This window comes from Anabrus simplex, chromosome 1 (genome assembly GCF_040414725.1).
Source record: "Anabrus simplex isolate iqAnaSimp1 chromosome 1, ASM4041472v1, whole genome shotgun sequence".
NCBI lineage: Eukaryota > Metazoa > Arthropoda > Insecta > Orthoptera > Tettigoniidae > Anabrus > Anabrus simplex.
In genome coordinates, this window is record NC_090265.1 from 741,252,523 (window position 1) to 741,276,299 (window position 23,777).

At 38.4% G+C, this 23,777-nt stretch overlaps 2 protein-coding genes across 8 annotated transcripts in view; one reads left to right on the plus strand and one right to left on the minus strand.

The window, feature by feature from the left end:
* The window catches only part of Daao1 (D-amino acid oxidase 1), a 158,790-nt gene that overhangs the window by 91,062 nt on the left and 43,951 nt on the right, over window positions 1-23,777 (minus strand). For 6 of the 7 annotated variants that reach the window (XM_067136136.2, XM_067136135.2, XM_067136139.2 and 3 more), the window contains exon 2: window positions 15,222-15,439. In XM_067136136.2, the coding sequence (XP_066992237.1) occupies window positions 15,222-15,418 (197 nt within the window). In that variant the 5' untranslated portion in view covers window positions 15,419-15,439. Of the gene's footprint in view, window positions 1-15,221; window positions 15,440-20,647; window positions 20,735-23,777 lie in introns of those variants that run through there. The other variant, XM_067136137.2, reaches the window with a different exon arrangement.
* LOC137497068 (uncharacterized) lies at window positions 3,214-5,443 on the plus strand. The gene is made up of 2 exons (XM_068225703.1): window positions 3,214-3,435; window positions 4,179-5,443. Exons 1-2 carry the CDS (start codon window positions 3,243-3,245, stop codon window positions 5,441-5,443), a joined length of 1,458 nt encoding a protein of 485 aa, XP_068081804.1. The 5' UTR covers window positions 3,214-3,242.

Genomic DNA, 23,777 nt, shown 5'->3' on the forward strand with positions numbered 1-23,777 from the left:
AAGGATCATTTCCGTGGACTTGGTTCACTATTTAATTTTGTAAAGCCTACGATGTTAAAAAATTTCTTTAGAAGTGTCAAATAGCAAAGATTAACTTTACGTTTGTCAGACGAAATATTAGAGGAAGATTAAGAGGAATAATTATTGTACAGGCACAATGGTGCAGAATTTAAGTCCAATGGAGACATTTTGAGTAATATTTTTGATAAGATTTTGGTTTAATTAATTTTCAATTTTATTGAGGTAACGCTTTATTCAGCACGATTAAAGAAGGAAGGATTTATTTGAAATAAATGTTGGAATGAGTAAATCTGGTAATTCGACATTCAAGATAAATAGGAATCCGACAATTTTCAATTTATTTTTAACTTATAAAGAATAATATCATTATTGGTCCTCCTATAAAAATTTTATTTTGTTATTATTTCGTTGAGCCAGAAGTAGGCTAATGAACGTTATGTATACTTACAGAAACATTGTAGACCGAGAATAGTGGAGATTATATGCAGTTAAGAGGAACTGGCAGAGAAGAAAAATTTAATTTCTCATCAAGATTGTTAATTAAATTTGTTATTGTTAAATGTGTTAGTTTATAATAAATGTCAGAACCTGTTGTTTTATATTCTTGTGTTATTGTCGCTGGTCCTTGTCTCTTACCCTGCCTTCGAAATTAAGTAAAGCCAGACAACGAACGGTCCACCCTCGGGACACTCGTTCTCCAGCTGAGCTATGCCCGGTAAGAAGGGGGCAGTGGAAACGATAAAATAAAAAGTGTTACGTCAGAGATTCTGTCATTTAAGACCAGCACCAGCTGATTGCGTCTGTCTTGCCACTGCCCACTAAACATCAATTTTCTCCAGCAACTTAAGGGGAGATTAAAAGCTCTTTTGGTGAAAATATGACGTTTTCTTTTTTTTTTTTTTTTTGCCTCAAGTTGTAGCAGGGTCTTTTTTGCTCATTTTGTTGTATCATTTGTTAAATTATGATGGTTCTAAGTATTTTTAAAATAATATTTAAATATGGCTTACATTCTTTCATTTTTATCTGTGAGGCACACCATACTGCAACACTTTTTTTCTAAAACTTGTCTCAGAAAGTATTTTATGTAGAAGGTGGAGACATGGTATATTCATTTATTTTAGGTTGGCAGGATTGCCAAAACAGGTGACATGGTATATTCATTTTAGGTTGGCAGGATTGCCAAAACAGTAATGGAGGATATTTTTTTATATTTGTTGTAATGAGTGTGTATCTTCTCAGTATTTTTACTTTCAATATTATTTGGTTGTGGTGTGAAATATTCATGTTACTTATATTCGTATATCCTACAACAATGACTAAACCAAGGGAGTGTTCAAGAAATGGCATAATAAAGTCCTACAGGAACTTGGTGTTAGAAGAGGTAAAAGTACTGTCAGATGTTTCGAAGAACTGGATCGATTACGGATACAAAAGGCAGAAATTGCAGCTCAGAATATGACCAAAAGAGCTAGGAGAGAAAGAAGAAACAATAAACTGGGTGTGGAAGATAAGGAACAGGATCCGGACTATGGAGCAGGGTGCTTATAGTAATTGTATGAACATTTATTACAATAATCATGTGTGTATGTTTTAAATCCTAATTTCTGAAAAACATATTTTTCTTGTACAAATGACCCATTATCTCAGTAACTATAACAGATAGACACTTGAAATCTTCATATATAGCTAAGTAACATCTATTAGTACAATGGATCTACACTCATGTAAATTGCTTTTATATTTTGGGAGTTATGTTAATAAATGTTCCAAAATTTTGGCAAAAAAAAAAAAAAAAGTAATTTAAAAAAATAAATTGAAACACATTCCCCAAGTAAGCTATCATATTGAGTGTAGATCAGTGTACATTATAAGTGCTCAATAACCTTCAGTAAAAATTTCAAGTCTCTACCTGAAATAGTTTATGAGAAAATGGGTTATCAATATGGTAAATTTAACATTATAAGCATAGGGCTCTTAATCTCCCATTAAAGAATGAGGAAAAACCTGGGATTTTCAAAACAAATACAGGAATACCAAATCTGTTCTCAAAATCGGGAGTCTCCGCGATCAGGAGAGAGGGAGGAAGGACCAAAAATAGGGAGTCTCCCGCTTAAATTTGGGGAGTTGGCATGGCACATCTGTAAAACAGTGTTCCGGATAACACAGGTCTACTGTATGCTTAAATGCATGACATCTGTCTATTTTTAATCTCTTCTGCAATCTATTGGCATGTTATTGAAACAGTTTCCTGTATATTATACATTTATCTAGTCCTCAACACAAAGGCTGGTTGGACCCTCAAACAGCACCACCAAAGGCTATGTGGTTGGAGAGAAACTGAAGGTGGCACTAAAATGAGGCGTACTAGGCAAGACGAGAAGTGAGGTAGTTTACCACTGCTTTCCTCACTGGGCCAGAAAGTGATATTGCAGCACGATTGACCCTATGAGCAACACCTTTCATAACAACCAGACACACTGGTCATGGCACACCCCAGCAGCTTCCATATTGTCACACCCATGTATGAGACAGACTTCACTTCACTCCGGCCGGTGCTACATCCATGAAGAAATGGCATTACACAGAAGGCTTTAGTACTGCTCACTCCGACTCACATCGGGTGAAAATTGCACCTGCAGCCAAATGTTCTGTATGATGCAGATTAGCAGAGTTCAAGCTAGGAATTCTGTGTGGCCTTGTGTCGGCTGGTGCTGTAATTTTTGTGCTAGTATTTCAAGGTGTAATAATTTATAACCACATTTATAGAGTGGATCGGGGGGAGATGCCTATCGGGGGGAGATGCCTATAGCTTCGTAGTTCCGTCGGGAACCACCAGATCGCAACACCAACTTGTCTCGCGCTTGTTGGCCTCAGTTAGCCGTTGAATCCAATACGTATGACTCTGTGTGAACTGTTTTCCCGCTCTGTTATCAAGAAATTCAAGGTAAGAACTTAAGGCGGTGCCTTGTTAATAACGCACAGTTGTTTTAAAGTGCTTATCAGCCTATATAATAAGGAGGATTTGCAAATATTAGTATATGTTGGGCAAGGTACATACTTTGCAGTGTAGGTTTTTAAATTCACTAGCTCTGAAGCTGCCATACTGTGCACGTTGCGGGAAGTGGCATCTCACCCCGACTCTCGGTAGAGATGCCACTTTTTCTTCGGGGTAAGATGCCGAAGTTGATTCTTCTGATATAACAGTTTCTTTTCGTAGGAACATGCCAAGAACGTATATCAGGACATCAAACAGGGGTCAGTGGTCCGAAGAGAGCCTGCAAATGGCCATGGAACACGTCCGAACCGGGGGGATGAATTGTTTTAGAGCTTCCCAAGATTATGGAATCCCATACAGAACACTTAAACGACGTCTGGAGAAGAACGACGAAAAGAAGCATGCCATGGGCCCACAAAGTAAGTAGTTACTGATTAATTTTGATGTTTTCTCTCCTTCGGGAGTAAAATGACAACTGGTTCCTAACCGTGAAATTTAATTTAAATTTAAAAAATGCTCTTCTCAGGTAAACTTATACCATATTAAGTATCCATACGCGAACTGTACTCTCCCATTTGCTCCGAAATGTCTTCACTTATTTATTATTATTATTCTTTTTCTTTCTTCGTTTCGGCCTGCTGTGGACCACGTTATTTCAACCGTTTGCATCCTTGAGCTTTAATTCTTCCCCAGTACTCACGCATTCTCGTTCTGTGAGCCTCCTTTCTTTCATCAGTCCACTTCTTGCCTGTTTTCAACTTTGGCCTTTCTTGGAACCTCTTGTATCCCTGGAGCTTTTTCTGGAGAGGAGCACGTTTCTGGATGTCTTCGAGTGTGATTCCTATTTCCTGAAGGTCTTTTTCAACTTCGATAAACCAGGGTCCCTTGGTTTTCTTATTAAGAAAGTAGGAAAATATCCTATTGGTCTGTCTCTGTGTGCTCATGCGTGCTATATGGCCATAAAAATTAATCCTCCTTTTCCGAATCGTGTCCGTTATCCTCTCCATATGCTGGTATAGATCGCTGGTGTGTCGTCTCCTGTACTCACCATTTTCTTTGATTGGTCCAAGAATCTTTCTCAGGATTTTTCTTTCTTTAGCTTCTAGCTTCTCCATCAGACCTCTTCTGTTCATTATTATTATTAATTTTTATAATTTTACAGGTTGCCTTGGCGAAGAGAACGAGAAGAAGTTGGTCACCTACATAAGACAACTGCAGATTTCTGGATTCCCCCCAACTGGAGAAAATCTACGGAAGCTGGCATTTCAGTTTGCAGAACGAAATGGAATTCCTCACCGTTTTCGTCGAGAAAATGGTATGGCAGGCTGGGATTGGCTACAGTCCTTTCTGAAACGTTTCCCAACGTTAGTTACGAAAAAGCCACAAGGTCTCTCTGTTGACCGGGCTATGGCAATGAATAGGGAAGCAATTGCAGAATATTTTTCTTTAATTCTGGATGTGTTGTCAGCAAACAATTTACTGGATAAGCCCGGACACTTGTATAATATGGATGAAACCGGTTTTCAGATGAATCCTAGGCCAGACACTGTGATAGCAGAGAAAGGTTCTCCCACTTTGTACCAAGTGACTTCTGGAGAAAAAGGAGAAACAATAACAGTTATAGCCTGCTGCAATGCTGAAGGTAACTTCATTCCTCCAGCATGCATTCTCAAAGGTAAAAGAAAAAAACCCGAATGGGAGGACGGTCTTCCAAATGGTTCAACTGTGTACATGAATGAGAAATCCGGGTATGTCACGTCCGATATATTCATGAGCTGGTTGAAAGACCACTTTATTCCCAGGAAACAACAAGGAAAAGTGGTCCTTTTTCTTGATGGTCACGCCTCGCATTGCACTGATCCCGACATGCTAGATCTCGCTGCAAGGAACGATGTGATCATGATTTGTTTACCACCTCACTCGACCCACTTTCTTCAACCTCTTGACAGGTGTGTTTTCAAATCCTTAAAACAGGCTTTTTACAAGGCAATGCGCAACTGGACATTGTCTCATCCTGGACGTAAAGTCTCAAGAGCACAGTTCCCTATCTTCCTCACGGAGGCGTGGAAGAAGGCTGCAGTCCCATCCACTGCTCAGTCTGGATTTGAAGCATGCGGTTTGTACCCATACAACCCGGAAAGAATTCCAGATGAGGCGTTTCAACTGTCCGATTTGGTTTCGACAAATGAGGCTGACAGGAATGAAAGGGATTATTCAGATTGCAGAGGATGTGCTATTCCCTCAGAGAAAGACAGCAACAGACTTGAAGATCGAATGGAATCAGCAATTGCAAATGAAACCATGCCAGGAACATCCTTTGAAGCAATTTCTCCTATACCTGTCTTGGATCCGTTACCTAAGCGCAGAAAGAAATCAGCTGCAGTTCTCACAGAACAACATCGAATTGAAGATGCAAGAGCTCGATGAGGGAAAAGTAAGACAAAGAAATTCACTACGAGTCAATCTGTTAGACTAAGCAGGTCAGAGAATGACAGTGACTTTTGTGCTGAGTGTGCCCTCAATTATTATGACAAAAATGGACCACAGGTAGAGTGGATTCGGTGCATCGTTTGTGATAAATGGTTACATGAAACCTGTACAGATTCAGAAAACATGTGCAATAACTGTGCTAAAGAACTCTGATACAAGAGTCATCCTTACAGCTGATTTAATGTGGTTACACTATAATTTTGTGTGTTTATTTTTTGATAATCATAATAAATATGCTTTAAGAATTGAATTTAGACGATTTTTCTCCAGAATGACATAAAACTAGTAGTCGAAACTCATCCAGATTTAATTGCCATCTTACCCCGATGCTCGGGGTGAGATGACTAAATACATGCCTTCATAAATAAATGTTTAAAACGTACAATTACTAATGATTGGCATAGCTAACTGGCCTATATATAGAAAAAACTCGGCAAAATATTACTGTTTTATGTCTAATTCGAACTCTCAATTTTTATGTACATTTTTGTCCTCAAAACACTAAGTATGGCATCTTCCCCCGATCTACTCTAACCTTGGACCTGCAACGATGTTCCACTATTCCGAAGCAAGAATGTTAATCTCTTGATAAGATAAGATCTAATTGAGAACTAGTTGAAAATGGTCTGAATAATCTACGTTCTTGATTCAGGAAATGTGATATTTGTCCTCCGAATCATGAAGAAGAGCTGAAGCACTTGTACAAAATAGAGCAATGGATGTAGAAGGTGATACTGTGAAACAAGCTGCAAGTAAGTTTCATTGAGCACCTGAATCGCAAAACAGGTGAGAAAAAACTAATGGCTGAATAAGGAGGAGACGCATAGATGTGCCACCTGGAAGAGGTATGACAACCTCAGATTTCGACATTGCAAATGAGATTCTTAGCTGTAGTGGCACTAACAGGAACTGTCACAGAAAGACACCCGAACAGAGAATTCAAGTAAAAATGACGATATCTGTACTGAATCAAAAGACAATTCACTGCATGAAAATGAATCTAATTCTGACTCTGAAGAGCATCCTATTCTTGAAAATCGTACCTTTGAATCCAATGATAAGACTAGTGGAACACACGTAATCATAATATTCAAAGGCAAGTACTATCCAGGAATCGTAACAAAAGTACGCAAGTGAGGTGAAGTTGGTAGTGCAATGGACAGCGCTGGGAAGTGGCCAGAGATCAAGGATGAAATCTAGTACACACTTGACAAAATATGGAGTAAAATTAATCCAACCATACAAAGTGGAAAACTTGAAACCTATGACATTACAAAACTCACAAAACACAGCGCAAAGTAAACAGTTGATATAGATGTTGATTCCCATAGGGAACCTGAAATATTTGTCCTGAATGAGTAAATTTATAATACCAAAATAAATGGTCTGTTATTGGACACTAAATTTTCCAGCTAACTCATTCCTGATGAGCCCAACTTAGCACACGGGGCAAAATGCTGGCAACCAGGAATGAATTAGCTGGAAAATTTATAATGACCAATAACGGACCATTTACTTTGGTCTTATAAGTAAAGTTTTCTTTTATATTTAGCCAAAGTCTTAAGTAACCACTTAGTGGGGGTAACTTTGTGACATCTGCACCAAACGTGGAACTGCAATGGTAAAATGATGGTATACAAAGTAACCCCACCTAACGGGGTAACATTGTGACAAGTTCTTCTTGAAATATTGAGTGATTAAATGCAAATATACGATAAACATTGTTGCAAAACATGAATAAAGGAGGGAAGCATACGATAATATAGAAAAATTTAATACATAATGATATTCCGATTATATTGAAGAAATCCTCAAAACTGTCACAAAGTAACCCCAGTTTATGGTAGCGAGGTCAGACCTAGAGACCAGAGCTTCAGTAATGACCAGCATTACATGTCGAGTGGGCATAATCTATGTATGTACCGAATGAAAAGGTCGTAAATATTATCTACAAGACCGTGTTGTAAGACAAATGTATACTTGCAGGCCACCTTAATTTAATCCTTTCTTGTAAATCCGTATGAAGAAGCGGTACTTTAGCTAGTAGTAAATACTGTATCCTAATTATGAATATATACAAATACACAGTCTTTTATTAGGCCTAAAATATTAATACAACTTTCACATTACAATTAAATCATCACAATGCCACTTCTACTTTAAATATTTTTAAATTTTCAAATTAATTTAAATCGCTCATTCAAATTACATACTGTGAGTTCATTTCATCTGCTGACAGCTACCTTGCATGACAGCACAAATATCAGTTGTGCTGAATAATTATCCACTGGTTCATTGCGCTAAAGGCTATTCACCCAGTTGAGGGGTTAACAATGTGATCACATCAGACGTGAAATTCTTCAACTTATATCGGGTAAATGGAACAAAGGACTTGACCGTGTATCCTCAAAACACTATGGTAATAAAGCCGAACAGTTTGGAAGCAAAGTTGCTACAGCAGAAACAGACCATCTCTGTGTAAGGAGAAAAGACCAATGAAGATGTTTTGCTCAAGAATAAGCTAACTGCTTATCAGATAACACTATGATCTGACATTAAAGTCATTAAGCATAAAGAGGGAAGAACACAATTTCTTGAAGATTGGATATGTCAGTTTTTTATTTATTTTAATAACTGGCTTTACGTTGCACCGATACAGATAGGCCTTATGGCGATGATGGAATAGGAAAGGGCTAGGAGTGGGAAGGAAGCATCCAGGTACAGTGCCAACATTTGCCTGGTGTAAAAATGGGAAACCACGGAAAACCATCTTCAGGACTGCTGACAGTGGGATTTGATCCCACTATGTCCCGAATTCAAGCTGACAGCTGTGCGCCCCTAACCGCATAGCCAAGTCGCTCGGTATAAGTCAATTTTGGAGAGACTTATAATAATAATAATAATAATAATAATAATAATAATAATCATCACCATGATAATTTAACAGTGTGAGTTACCGTGAGCAGGAATTTTGATCTGTATGTCAATATTGATGTTCCGTTCTACTCTTCTAGAGGGCACTGAAACACACTGTTGGGTGATCTTTGTCTCTGTTTATAATTAATTTTGTTGTCTGGCTCCATGGATAAATGGTTAGCGGTCCACGAATTCACAGGTTAGATTCCTGGCCAGGTTAGGGATTTTAATGCCATTGGTTAATTCCGATGGCTCGGGGACTGGTAGGGCCTATCCTCATAGACGTGCAGGTTCTCTATAAGGTCTCAATTTGAAAGACCTACACCAGGCCTCTCAAGAGGGTACATGCCATTATTATTGGGCAAACACCAAATATCACCAGAGATCTTTCAAAGCTGCAGCGTATATAGAGATACTGCGATAGATCTTGGCAACAGGTATGCAATGTTAGAACAAGAAAGAGTCAATTTCAGAAGAACTTTCTAAAGTAAAACATTTTATTCTAGCACAAGAAAAATAAATAATAAATAAATAATAAATAATGGTGTACCTTAAAGATATATTTATGCAGTGTTTTATTGTGCATTTACTTTTGTGATTATAATCAAAGTTTCATACATTTCTTTCTGATCTTAACCCTGCAAGAGCCAAGGTTCACTAAAAGTGATTCTGTGTGCCTTCCTGTGGTGGCAGCAGTGGTTACTGAGATCCTTACTGGAACACTTTTTCCTTGCTTGTTATGCTACCTGTTGATAAAACATTTATATGTTTAGAGTGTGAGGCAACCCTCAACGGAACAGAGTTTGCGAATTAATGATAATATTTACCAACTTTGAAAGGATGAGAATGGGAGAAGCGAGAGTTCTAAAAGTTTTTTCAGAGAAGTTAACAGGAAAGAAAAACACGAGGAAGACCCCAAAACAGATGGACAGATTCAGTGTGGGAGTGCATAGAGAAGAAGGGAGGAAAACCAGAAGATGAACTTAAAGGAGAAGAGTGGTGGAGAGACAGGGAGCGATGGAAGTCCTTGATTCACAACCCGACCTGGGAAGCTGGAAATGGGAAAAGAAGGTAAGATTTTCTGAAGCACTAAGGTACTCAGGATTTTAATCTTGCATTACAGAATTTAGCATTGGCAGTTGTGGGGTTAAAGACTTTTTTTCTGTTAAAAAGTATCAGAGTGAATGTAAGAAAAATCCATTATGGTGTCAGTGTTCTAAATTTGTTGATTATTTTCCTCTTAACCCACTCAAGTCATATGACTAGCTGTGGATGTGCACAATGTTTTGGCGCATGAATCAAATGATGAGCTCAGCTCACAACACAGTGCCTCGCTTATCTTCGTATATTAGATTACCTCTGCAATATCATTTCTAACAATACACACTGTAAGGAACTAGGGACATGTACTGTCTGTATTTCTGTGTGACATTGAAGTTGCTAAATAACAGTTTATCTTCATCAGTATTCATTATGCAGTAGAACCGGTTTAGTGGCAATGTCAACAAGCGCTTGTAGACAGCGCTTCAGATAGCGATTATGGCAATAATGGGGTTTTGGAAAACGCATCCGAGTTCGAGGAGAGTAATAGCAACAGTGAGTTACTGAAGTAAGCAGAATATTAAAGAAAGTGACTGAAAGTGCCGCCCGAGGTTCTTCTAAACGCGCAGCCAGTGACCCAAAAGAAGAGGTAAGAACCATCAATGGCATTAGTTTTTATTTTATGCATGTTTCCAAGTGACAGGTGCGCTCAAACTACGGGTGGACAAATTAAATCTGATTCCAGTCAACAATGTGACCATTTATTGGGACTTCAGTGGGTTAAATGGAAAGTTTTGCAAAATATTATTAACAAAGAAGACTTAAAAATATCTGATAAGTAGTTCTGAGTTACAAGTACACAAAATTCCACTTCTTCTATCGCCTTTCCCAAACCTCGGTCGGGTCGTGGGTGCGGACTATGTTGCGCATATGGAGATGCCCCCGATTTTCAGCCAAATACCCTTCTTGACCTTAACAATACGTGGAGTGCTCTCGTGGTGGATGGGTTGGGTGTACACAGTGAACTGAAGGCATTCAGCGAAGGAGCTGGATGCAAGAAGTTCAAATTATGTATAAACCAGTCTCTATGGTACAATGAGTGCTCCTTGAAGTGGTAAAGATGTAGTTCATCCACAGTTCGATCGTGGAACAGAAATGAGAGCTAGGGAACAAAGGTGACTGACGTTACTGCCTTCCCATTCTAATTGTAGTGTTACGATACCCGGCAACAGCGTTGCATTTTCTTTAATATCTATAATAACTTTCCTTTTTAAATAACGGATTTAGATTTTTGCAATAACATTTTAAATTAAATTGACTGCATCCTATTTACCAATAATCAGAATCAGGACTGGAAACGATTAAAAGCGTTTGAGATATGGGTCTGGAGATGAATGCTACAGATTAAATGGATTGTTAAGAACATTCTGCAAGAAATTCAACAGAAGATAAAACTTATCCTAATGATACAGAGAAGAGCGAAATTCACTGGCCACACGTTGTAACATAGTACCTTTCTAACCAATCTGCTGGAAGGGAAAGTCACAGGGAAGAAGGGATAAGGATGACAGAGGAAAAAGTTCCTTTAAGTCATGGCACAGTATCTTCATTATTGTTCTTGCTATGAAATGAAACTAGGAGCTGAAGACAGAGCACAACAGACAATGTATTGCCTTTAGACACTGATGACTACGACCTTACAGATATTTTTGCTGTTGTTTCAATCATTTACTTTTGCCTTTTAAACAAATATACAGAGAATCAGATCACTCTTGATTATTAGGAACACTGTATACAAAATTGAGATATTACAAACCCTAAAATAGCCCTATGCAAGATCTAGGGTAGCACTTAGTGCCAAAACAGTTTTTTTTCTTGTTAGTTGAATATCTCTTTAGTAAGAAACATGAAAACAATACTTATTGTCGCTTCAGGTGAGTCAGTCACATAATTGCTGCCCGTGTGCAGAGCTAAACCGGCGATGTTGCATGGTACAGCTCAAATAGAAAACATGGTCTAGGTGTTTACAAGCAACACACCATACTCCAGCATGATGTCTTCCAAACTGTGCATAGTCATGCTTACAAAAGCATACAGACTGCCCCTCTTTCCCTGCCAAAGAACTCAGCAACTGACAGTAGTAGGAATCGTTTAGTTATTTACTTTATGAAGACTTGTTTCCAAAAGTGGTGGAAAATGTCAGCCATAGTGATATGATTCCTACTAATTTCCAAATTATTTCAATAATTCGTACGCACAACACCGCGACCAATTAGATCTATTGTAGACATGATGTGGGCTTTTGGGCTTATGCCGTGTCAAGAAAACATGATGAAACTCTTAATGTTTCCCAGAGAACTTTGTTCCGCGTCTTCAGAACAAAATCTCGACTGTTCACGAGGAACACTACTACAATAATGAGCGTTTGAATTTAAGAAGCTGTAATGGCACGCTCATTCGTCACCAGGTGGCTCGCTGTATGCTGGCACAGTGCTAGTATTCCAAGCGGGAGCTGACAACAATATTAATCTCCAATTAACCCGTTAACGCCGTGCGTGTCCATATGATCACGGCCTGCATTCCTTCATTTAGATTGCTCTCAGTGCTTTGTATAGCGCTGGAATTGACTGCTGACTGTGTAGATCAATTCAAGAAGCATGTGGCAACTTTGTGCGAGCATATTATTACGTGATACATATCGACTCATTGTTTCGGCGCACTTTCGTTTCGTGTCATTGTCACATCAGCTGAATCATGATGGCACGCTTCAAGTAAGTTTGATATTTCACATATATTTATGTTTAGATTACACAACTAATATGCGTAACAAGTTTGGGAGTGATCTATGTTCACATTATGATGCAGTTAATTTACATTTAACAGTAAATATTACTCCCCTGGGCACTTAAAACATTGCGTGATCGTATGATCACGCTAGGCGCTTGTGTTAGCTATTCACCCTGTGCGTGTATTTGATGGTGCCTGTTACTATTACTGTTATACATCAATTTTCATAGGACAACTTTATTCAATTTACGGTCATCTAATCTACATTTAAGTAAATTGCGACTTAACATATATGCAGCTACAAAACCTTGTTTCCCTTTTTACAGGGACATTACGCTCCAAGAAGTATTAGATATTCTTGAATCGGACGAACCAATTGGAGAGGTTAAAAGCATTTTTATTGAACCTCCGGAAGCTAATATTCACTCTGACGATGATTCAGGAGATGAAGATGTTGGTGGTTTGGTTGATAACCTCACAGGTCGCCAGCTTTCAAGTAAGGCAGAAATTGTACTCGCTAGCAACGATCGTATATCAAGGCGCAGACTATGATCCCGTTTCAGCAGGAACAGATAGGATGGACCAGAATGTGTCGTACTACAGAGTAGGCATACGGGGAAAGAAATGGGGGTGGTCGCTATTCACATGGCTCCTGGACGTATCCATTCACAATTCATGGGTACTGCTAAGGAGGTCTGGATATGATTTGTCACATCTAGAATTTCGTCGCCACATTGTGCAAACATATCTACACAAGTTCAAAATAACGCCAGTAGGAAGAGGCCGCCTTATCACCTCGAGATACAGTATCCAGCAGAGTAGTGTCACTGACGATGTACGACTTGACGGGATTGGGCACCTCGTAGCGCCCTGCAATCGACGACGATGTGCTGGAAAGGAATGCTCCAGTAATGTTCGCACCGAGTGCACAAAATGTAATGTTGGACTCTGTGTTCCACGCTTTGTCCTATTTCATACAGTGTGAAGCATACAGTTCTTATATTTGTTCCTATTCGGTAATATCTACGAATTAGATAACTTGAATGTAATATATTACGAATATCTTGAGACATTTATTGCTTTATTTATGTATGTACATATTGTAAGTAACGTATATTCTTCATAAATTATCATCTTTAGTTTATTTTAGTGTATTTTGTTCATAAGTTATCAATATCAATACATAAAATCTATAAATACTAAAGAAATGCTATACAGAATGAAATGCTAACACATCCGCCTAGCGTGATCATATGAACCTAACGACGAAACCGTGAATTTTGTAGTTATGTTATACTATGGACCTGAAGTGATTTAGACGAATTTCAAAGAAAACGGACGAAAAAAATAATTTCGGCGTTAAAGGGTTAAGATGTTCTATCAAACCGTGTGTACGTGAGAAGTAACAGAGGACATGGACGAATCAGGGACAAATGTGGTAGAAGAAATAAATACCATATTTACTTTTGTATTAGACCCCCCTGGCTTATTGGGACAAAGAAAATGAAAAAAATAAATCTCGCTTACAAGACCCCCAACGTAATTCGTCAGAGAAGAAAAACTATTCCACTTCAAAGCGAGTACAAGCCTTACTGCAGCTCCAATGACATCACACAAATTTGTAAATAGTTTCGTCCACATGACCTGCGCAATGAAAACACGCGTCAAAGACATGTAGTACATCTGTGTTGCGCAGTTAAGAAATGTCGCCTCGGCATACTGCAGCTATGACACCGTACAAATAGGTGATAGTTTCGTGTCCAACCTGCTAATCTGAAGACGCGGAGCACAGTTCTCTCCTAAATGTTAAGTTTTTCCTTGTTTTCTTGACAGGGTACAAGCCCAAAAGCCTATATCATGTCTACAAGTATGGGCGTGAAAAATTCAATGTTACCATTAGATCTATCGTGCTTACCCCACAGGGAGAGGTTGAAACACAGTGCCAGCACATAGCCTACTCCTGTTTAATAACAGCAAGGGCCCTGTTCAAGGCTTAGCAACCCCATCCAAAGGATGAAAGTCATATGTCCTCATTCCATATGAACATTGGGGAGAGCTTTGGAATTAAATCCATGCTTATGGCTCGCAATTCAGAGATTAGAAATTGTTTATCACCACCTCTAATACCCTGCCGACCAACATTGTGATCATAGGTAATCTTCTTCTTAATGTGCCATCTTCTAGCGAAGGTTGGCGGTTCATTAAAGTTAAGGCGAGACAGCAATTAGAATACATAAAATTTATGAAGCAAGTGTGTGCTGTTGATATTCGGTTACGTCTTGTGTAAGTTCTCAAAGTTTTCTTCCAATTTGAAGAATGCAAGACGTGTCGACGTGTGATCGTGATGAGTGTTTAACATTCAGCTCATTACTTGCCTTGCTCTGAATATCAACAACACACGCTTGCTTCATCAATTTTATCCATGATAATTCATGTCTCGCCTTTATTTTAATGATTATGACTGATGATGGTCTCTAGCCTTAACGGACATGTTACCAGGCGATTGGGTAAATATTTTACAGAAATTACTTTAAAGGAGATTTTACATTTCCTTAATTTAAACTTGCCCTCGAAAGTCACTTAAATAGTGTCAAACCAAAAGTATCTAATGTGACATACGAACGCTAGGTTCAACATGGAATTGCTGATACCCTGCAGTTGCTAGTATTTTCAGCATTATGAGCAGAGCTGTGGTTACAAACTGTGCAGCTCTCAGAAAAAATTTCAACAATATTATACAATGCATTTCATTTATGCAAAAGACTATCATCACTATTCCAGGCCTTAGTTTGTATCTTTGGAAAATGCTGGCTAACCATTCTTCCTTGCACACATATTTAAAGCTATATTATTTACATCAACATAGACTGGAGGATAAACACATAAGGTACATTTTGTCACCACAGAGCTGAATGTTCTTGTAACTTAGCACAAGACTTTAGCAGTGTGATGACAAGATTACTACAGCCACCTTGTCACTTTCTCTGTAGGGCCGCAGAAATTTGTGGATGGGCGGAAAATTCCTGCTGCGCCATGACTGGTTGTGTTCTGGTTGAAGCTATCTGCTATGATTGTCAGGTGGGCCTTTGGGAATTCACGCTGAAGCTCCAGAGCCGTCGTCATACCCACAATGCCCGCACCAAGGATACCAATATGTAGACCGTCCATGGTAGATTACGAAACTGTTGGCTAAAGAAAAACACACAAATTAGTTCATTTCACTACATAAGATGGGAATTACAAAGAGGAAATCCATAGCCTGAGAATTATTACTAGGGCCTGGATGTTTACGACACATTTCCACGGGTCATATAGTCATCGGCTTTCAAAATGTTTGTCATTTTCTGGTAATTTTTCATATTATGGCCATATTTCCCCATGAATTTTCATATTTTTGTCATACTTTGATATTTTTATTCCATTTTCATATACCTGCTTGAAGTTGTCTCAAAGATGTATTTTTCACATCTTGTAATTGTAGTCTAATTTTTTACAATTAACTTTCTTAGAAATATATATTTATGTGAATTAGGAGGGTAAGCTGTATAGAAAGGGACAGATGCGTAGAAAGCGACAGAAGGATGAGCCTCAATTGAACTCTAACGATCTGACATTTTTAATACGCCCCAATAACATCCTGCGATGTTGAGCGGTCTTTTCCCCATTACAAGTCAGTGTTACATGAAAATAGAAGAGCGTTCCTATTTGAAAGCTTTAAAATGTATGTCATTTGCTATTGTAATTCTTTCTGATCACCCAACAAAATGTGACATTTATTTCATTTTGTGCACAGTCAAGAGTTACCTCTGGACTGAGTAATTAAATAAATTCAAAATATAATAATAAAAATGAATATTATTACTTATTATTAATGAATGCGCTAGATTTTGAAGATTTCAAAAATGTGACCAAAAAATGTTATCATATTTATTTTAATACTTTTAGATCATAAATTCTTGCATATTTCTAACATTTTTAAGTCATAAACATCCAGGCCCTATTCCTTACTTAATGAAAATAGGATTGCACTTGGCCAAAGCAGCACTAGCGTTTGTTACAGGGGCCAGCAGTCGATCGGGTACAGTCATCATATGAGTCTCATATCACCGACAGGTCAAGATGGAGTGTAGACAAGAATCTGTGAGCGCTACGAAAACAGAACAAATTCAGAATGGAATGTGCGTTGATCGTTAAGGTGCTAGTGATGCTACAGTGTCACCAAGGACAAACTAACTAAGTAGTCATAGATTTAATGCATACAGTACATGGTGACAGAGCAACAGGCATGGCATGGCTGAGTGCAAACATATTTTGAACATGCAATAACAGATCTACTGTGAAGTTCATGTTTTCTATACTGAGCAACGACAAGCTGCTGTATCTCTCTTTATCAATGCTGTCATCAACAACTGCACAATGATATTCTAGTCTGGCCTTGTACAACATATAACAACTGTAAGAAAAACTACCAATTATTCAGGGAGAATCAATCCACTGAGAAGGTATCTAATCTCACTCATAGTTCACGTTATCTTCACATACGGTGAAAAGTAGGGTGTGTATTGAAATGTAGGACTGTGATTGCTTACAATAAAATGTAATGCAGAGTGATGGAAGCAGCAAATTAATTAGTTTACATCCCAAGAACTATTTTTTAGGGTTCTGGAGATGCTGACGCCCCAAAAATTTGATATTACACGAGTTTGTTTACCCACCTAAAATTCTTCCAACACCCTTTCTAATATTAAATCAACGTTAATATTCAAACAGACCATCAATTCTACTTATTATACTGCACAATACTTTAGTATGTATGTTTCACCCTGTTTCATGGGCTTCATCAGTGTCAGATTTTTTTATAAACCCCATAAATTATAAACTGTTTTTCTTGCTAGTCGCGCACCTACTCAGTAAGATGTTTTGGCGATGGGATTTGAAAGCGGTACGACCGGGAGGGAGCAGCTGTGGCCTTAACTAAGGTACACTGACATCATAAAATACTAAAGAAGCCCTTAAAATAAGGCGAAACATGTACGCTTAAGTAGTACATAACCAGCTGTTGATAATCAACCGATACAGATGAATATGACATTGAGGATTGTCCGTTGAAAATATGCTAGGGATATGAGCTACAACTTTTAGGTAAATCAAATATAATAAAGTATGAGAATATATTCTTTATTTATTCCTAAAAATTACAATCCTTATCTTAATCGTCGTTATCCATTCTATTAGATTAGCAGTTTGCGTTTTTCTACCACAATAAGTGCTAAGTAAATGTACAACATTTTATCAAGGAGATCTTTTATGGGATGACAAAGTACCCAAGAGAATGAAATTAACAGTATATAAACAGTATTTCATACCAATTGTAACGTATGGACTAGAAATGCTGGTAACTAAGAGACGATATAGTATGATCCAAGCAGCAGAAATGAAATTTTTAAGAACATTGGTTAAAAAGACAAGAAGAGATAGAATTCAAAATATTAAAATCAGAAAAGACCTAAATATGGAACCGTTAGTACAGAACATACAGAAAGCAAGAATGAGATGGTTTGGACATGTAAAAAGAATGGGAAAGGAATGGGTAGCACGAAAGGAAATGGAAAGAGAAGTTAAGAGGAAGAGACCAGTTGGAAAACCGAGGAGGTGGATGGATCAGATTTGGAAGGATATTACAAAAGCTGGATTGGATGTGGCGGAAGTAATAGAGCAGGAAAAGTAGTGGAAGGACAGAAAGGAGTGGAGGAGGCTTGTTAACCACACGCGGGCGACTGGAGTGGGACACATGATGATGATGATGATGATGATGAGTGCTAATGCGAGTCAATGCACTGTTTCACTTAAGCACCACTATGAGCGCTAATGTGAGTCAATGCAGAGTTTCACTTAATCCCTTATAACTACATCTGGTGTGGACATTAAAAAAAAAAATAACAAAATGCCTGAGGGTATTGAACACATTACAGAAAGAATTAAGTAAATAAGTTAATTTGGCTAGGATTCAAATCAAAAAGGAAAAGAGTAAAGAAACAAGCGATTTTAGGCTGTTTACAATTAGAAATAGGAAAGGATTTCCACCTATCAATACTTATTTATTGCACTTATTATGCTACAGTACCGGTTTCGACCCCCTACATAGGGTCAACTTCAGCTGAACAACACATTCACATATATATCATGAAGCTATGATTAAGATTACATTGTCTGGGGAATGCCATATGATAAATATTTGGTCACGTCCAATGTCAAAACGGGAACTGGTGTGTATGTCACTATGTGCAATTGTATGTCTATAATGATATGCTTTAGGTCTTAAAATTAGTTTATAAAACACTGTCTGTGTCTGTTAGGTCATCAGCCCAGAGGCTGGTTGGATCCTCAAATAGCACCACCAAAGGTTATGCAGTTATATGGAAACCTCAAAAACCAAGGGCAGCACCAAAATGAGGCGTACTAGGCAAGATGAGGAGTGAGGTAGTTTGCCATTGCTTTCCTCACTGGGTCAGAGAGTACTATTGCAGCACGACTGACCCTATGAGCAGCACCTTTCATAACACTCGGATGCACTAGCCGTGCTCTGAATGTCATTACTCGGCACTACCCAAACCCCAGCAACTTCCATATTGTCACAGCCATGGATGTTGACTGGGACTTCAGTGGAAGCTAAACTGGCCTGTGCCAAGAGATGGATGCAAAAGTACTGTATCCATCAAGAAATGACAGCAGGCAGTATATATCTCTACTTAAAACTAACTTATAAGTATATAAGATAAAAACAGTATATGTGGGAACACTTCATGCATATGAACATTCGCATCTTGCATGTTGTTCAGTTCATTGGTTGACTTCTGTGTTCAAGTCTTATTTACATAGTTATACACTTAGTTGATGTTTTTGGAGCTTGAATGATATGATTTGCTCGTAAAATTATCACGTATGTATAAAAGATTTTGTCTTCATGTATATATGTAGAATAAAACACTTTCCAAGTTTAAAAAGAGTGCCAGGCGTATGGATACAATTAGGCTAACCGGACTTAGCCAGCTCTGCTGTGTGTTGAATCTTGTTGCTATATGTTAAAATTGAATCATGTTGTCCTGTGACGTCCATAAAATTTGAGTGGCATTGGGTTCAAAGTGATGGCTCCTTTCCCATCTGTAACTGTGCAGTGATGTTATGTTATTGTTGTGGTTGAGTTGCGCTTGATATGCAAGCTTGTTGTCAGACAATGTAATCTTAATCATAGCTTCATGATATATATGTGAATGTATTGTTCAGCTGAAGATGACCCTATATAGGGGGTCGAAACCAGTACTGTAGCATATTAGGTGCAATAAATGTATTGATAGGTGGAAATCCTTTCCTATTTCTAATTGTGTCGTTCCGTCAATATGGATATGAAGATCATAGATTACGATTTATAGGATGTTAAAGGTTTGTTTTGTCACCTATTCAATACAAATAAATTTACAATTTAGGAATTTATTATTGATTCCACTTGAGACATGTTTCGCCCTTCATTGAGGGCATCATCAGTCAAATTATCTCCTCAAGGCAAAAATCAGGTAGAAGTCAGCACCAATATTGGTGCTGACTTCTTTAAAACACAATTGAGAAAAATTCTCAATTTAAAGTTTTTCGTACTATGGGGTCCCCTAATTTGCTAATAAATGTTTTCAACAATAAAAAGAAATTGCTTATATTGCACAGACACAAATAGGTCTTATGGCAACAATGGGATAGAAATGGGTTAGGACTGGGAGGAAGCGGCTGTGACCTTTTCAGCCCCAGCATTTGCCTGGTGTGAAAATGGGAAACCATAGAAAATCATCTTCAGGGCTGCCGACAGTGGAGTTTGAACCCACTATCTCCCGAATGTAAGCTCACAGTTATGCGACCCTAACTGCACGGCCAACTTGCTTGATTTTCAAACCTTTAATTAATAATAATATTATTGGCTTTACGATCCATTAACTATTTTTTCGGTTTTCGGAGACGCCGAGGTGCCAAAATTCCCGCAGGAGTTCTTTTACATGCCAGTAAATCTACTGACACGAGGCTGACGTATTTGAGGACCTTCAAATACCACCGGACTGAGCCAGGATCGAACCTGCCAAGTTGGGGTCAGAAGACCAGCGCCTCAATCGTCTGAGCCACTCAGCTCGGCCTTCAAACCTTTATCAATGACTGAAAATGCATACATTTCAACAGATAACAGCCTGTGTAGTTGATGAAACCTTTTGTTTCCCTGCCTCTTTTAACTCTTCCCTTTTGTATGCCAAGGATTGATAATACTTGGGGCTTTAAAAAATTATCAACACTAAATGTTTTTTCTTTACAGCAATAGCAATCATTTACTGAAATATTACATATAGTATATTATTTCCCCACCAATATCTATGCAGCTTTGTCGCTGTTCCAACAGTATCCATTCTTCAGGGGAATACGGGTGCACCGCCTTCTGCTATGCACTACACACCTCTCCAAGCTTCTAGCGCTTTTGAGCGAACACTTTCTGCAGGATGTCATCTCTCTGTGTGTGCAGGATCCAGGGAACCTATTGGAGAGACCGGTGCTTTGGTGTCAAATAATGCCATGCTAGTTATCTTCAGAGGGATATGTATGATAATTTAGCATAATTCCGGAAATGTTGAAAGGTACCAGTACGTAAAGTAGTAAATAAATGTAAAATGTTATATATTCATGTGTATCTACAACTCTATGCCCACTTAAGGTTGTGATTAATTCAACATGATATTTACTTTAATTGAATTAAGACCCAGCAAAATAACCACACATTGTAGAATATTTTGTATTCAGCTAATACAATGTATGGCCTACTCATAAAATGAAAGTTTGCAATCATAATTACAGTACAGAACAATTTTTCACTTGTAGGTACCAATGATTTATTGCTGTATGCTATATTGCAAAAGCTAGAGTGGGAAAAATAAAGGCATTTAATTCCGTGAAAATAAGGAAATAGAAAGAAAATGTTGGTCCTTCTGCATTTAAAGGTTATCCCGAGCATTAGATGCCAAATTAAAATCAACACCAGAGTGGCGACCAATAAAGAAACATTAAATACGACAAAACACTGAAAAAGAAGGGGAAGAGACAAGAATTTTGATGAATAATCAGGTGTTCTATGAAAGAAACTATTTAAAATAGTTTATGTTGGGTCCACCTTGTCAATACATTTTTAATGATTGAAATTGATGAGGTAAGGTAAGGGTTATTCAGCCCGAAGGCAGGTCCGAACCTCCGCAGAGGTGTTCCTGAGCCGGAGTTTACGTGCGGTAGGGTGGCCAGTTCCTTTCCGCTCCTCCATTCCCTTATCCCCCACCAACAGCGCGTGGCAACCCATCCAACTCCTGACCACGCCCAATGTTGCTTAACTTCGGAGATCTCACGGGATCCGGTGTTTCAACACGGCTACGGCCGTTGGCTAAATTGATGAAGGGAATGGATATTTTTCCTGAAACATGTATGATAAAATAAATAAATAGTTTCTTTAATAGATTCAGACATTTCAATACAGGATCAAATAAATACCTATTATGGTTAAGTTTATCAACAGAATTGGGTGTTTACGATAGCAATGCTTATGATGCTCAACTAGCAGATGTTTCGAAGCCGACAATGACAAAACCGTTTGAGATTGAAATTGTGGAGTGCCAGTCAGAAAATAAAGAAGCTGTAAACTGATTTGGAAATAGAGGAAGCAAAGGTGGATGATACCACTGATGCTTTCACGGCCTGCACTTAGAAATAATGTAGGGTTTTGGGGCCTATGCTGTGTCAAGAAAATAAGATGAAATTCTTTAAGTTTTGCAGAGAACTTTGCTCTGTGTCTGCAAAAGAAAATCTCGACTGTTCAAAAGGGGACTTCTCCAAGAATTAAGTTTGAATTTATAGTTCAGTTCTTACGAGTTTCGACTTTACATTTGGGCGCTGCCTTTTGGCGGAGGCTAAATTAATTAATAAACAGCCAATCACAGGCAGCCGATCGCTCCTATAGAGCACGTTAGACTCTAGTTCCGGGTACCAGTGTCGTTGACCTGTTGCCTTCTGTAAGTACGTGCTATCAGCTGTGTACTGTATTGTGCTCAGTTCTTTCCGCAGTCTTCATCAGTTCGCTCGGTCCTAAATATGTTATATGTTATTGTTCATCTTATTTTGCTACAAAGAATAATTGATTCTGGACTTATATTCAAGTATATACATTTTCGTTCGTGTTGTGTGTTGGGAATCAGTTGTTGGTACTCGTAACAATTTGGCACCAATGTCTGAATTCCGGTTAACTGTCAAGTCAAGACTCATAGAAACAGAATTGTAGACAATGATAGAAGTGGAAGTGGTAGTTCATTCATCACCAAATGGCTCACCGTGCACGGTACAGCGCATTTGAAGCGGAAGCTGACAGCACCAACAGAATCAGAGGGAGTCACCGAACAGGTCTACACACTATGACATTGACTCAAGCCTGGAATGAAACATGTGGTGATGAGGAACGTGCAAATTTGGAAAACACCAAAACAAAATAACAATAGTGAAGGGACAAGGAAGAGAACTACCTACATAAATCATTAATGGCTGGCAACCATGCATTACTTAATTGATAGCCAGTGTATCTGTTCCCGTATAATCCTGGACCTGTAGTGTCTAGCGTAGTTAAGAGCTCTAGCATCTTGGAACACAACATCATGACCCGAGGATAAGGCATGCTCAGCTATTACTGATTTGTCTGGCTAGTTGAGATGAATATTTTGTTTAAGTTCCTTGATAAGAGTACCAATTGACCAGCATGTTTGGCCAATGTATACCTTATGTAGGATGCTAAAGGGTTTGTTGTATCACCTATTCAATACATTATACATTTTTTTTAAATACTTACGAATTTATTATTAATTCCATTTGAGACATGTTTTGCCCTTCATTGAGGGCATCATCAGTCATAGTACCTCCTCAAGGCATAAATCAGGTACCTACATTCAGTATCTTCAATACGGATAACAATGATATTTATCACCTGCAACGTATACCTTGCTGCAAGTACAGGGAATTTCGTATACCCCAGGATGTAAAAGTGGGGGCAATTTGTCCTTGGTTTTACCTAGACTATGAGCAATTTTAGTGACGGTGCCAAACACTGTTTTAATATTGTGTTTACGGAGGACCTTGCCAATTTGATCTGTGGTGTTGTGAATGCAAGGCAGGTAGGGAGTTCCCTTCACTTCTTCCTTCTGTGAGCTTTGCTTGGTTGTCCCTCTGGAATGCAAGGCTCTATGAATCTGCACATTGCTGTAACCATTACCCTTGAACATGACTCTGAGGGTGTCTATCTCGTATTGGATATTTGACGGCTCACAAATTCGTATCACCCTCTTGGTGAGTGTCATGAGCATGCCTTGTTTTTGTGCTGGATGAAGGTGAGAATCTGCATAAAGATAGCGATTTGTGCGGGTAGGCTCACGATAGAGGGTATGTCCTAAGGAGCCGTCCAGTTTCTTTCTTACCA

Coding starts and splice junctions, on each gene's coding strand:
- LOC137497068 (XM_068225703.1), top strand. CDS start 3,243: ATGCCAAGAACGTATATCAGGACATCAAACAGGGGTCAGTGGTCCGAA. Junction 3,436..4,178: donor GCATGCCATGGGCCCACAAA/GTAAGTAGTTAC, acceptor ATAATTTTACAG/GTTGCCTTGGCGAAGAGAAC.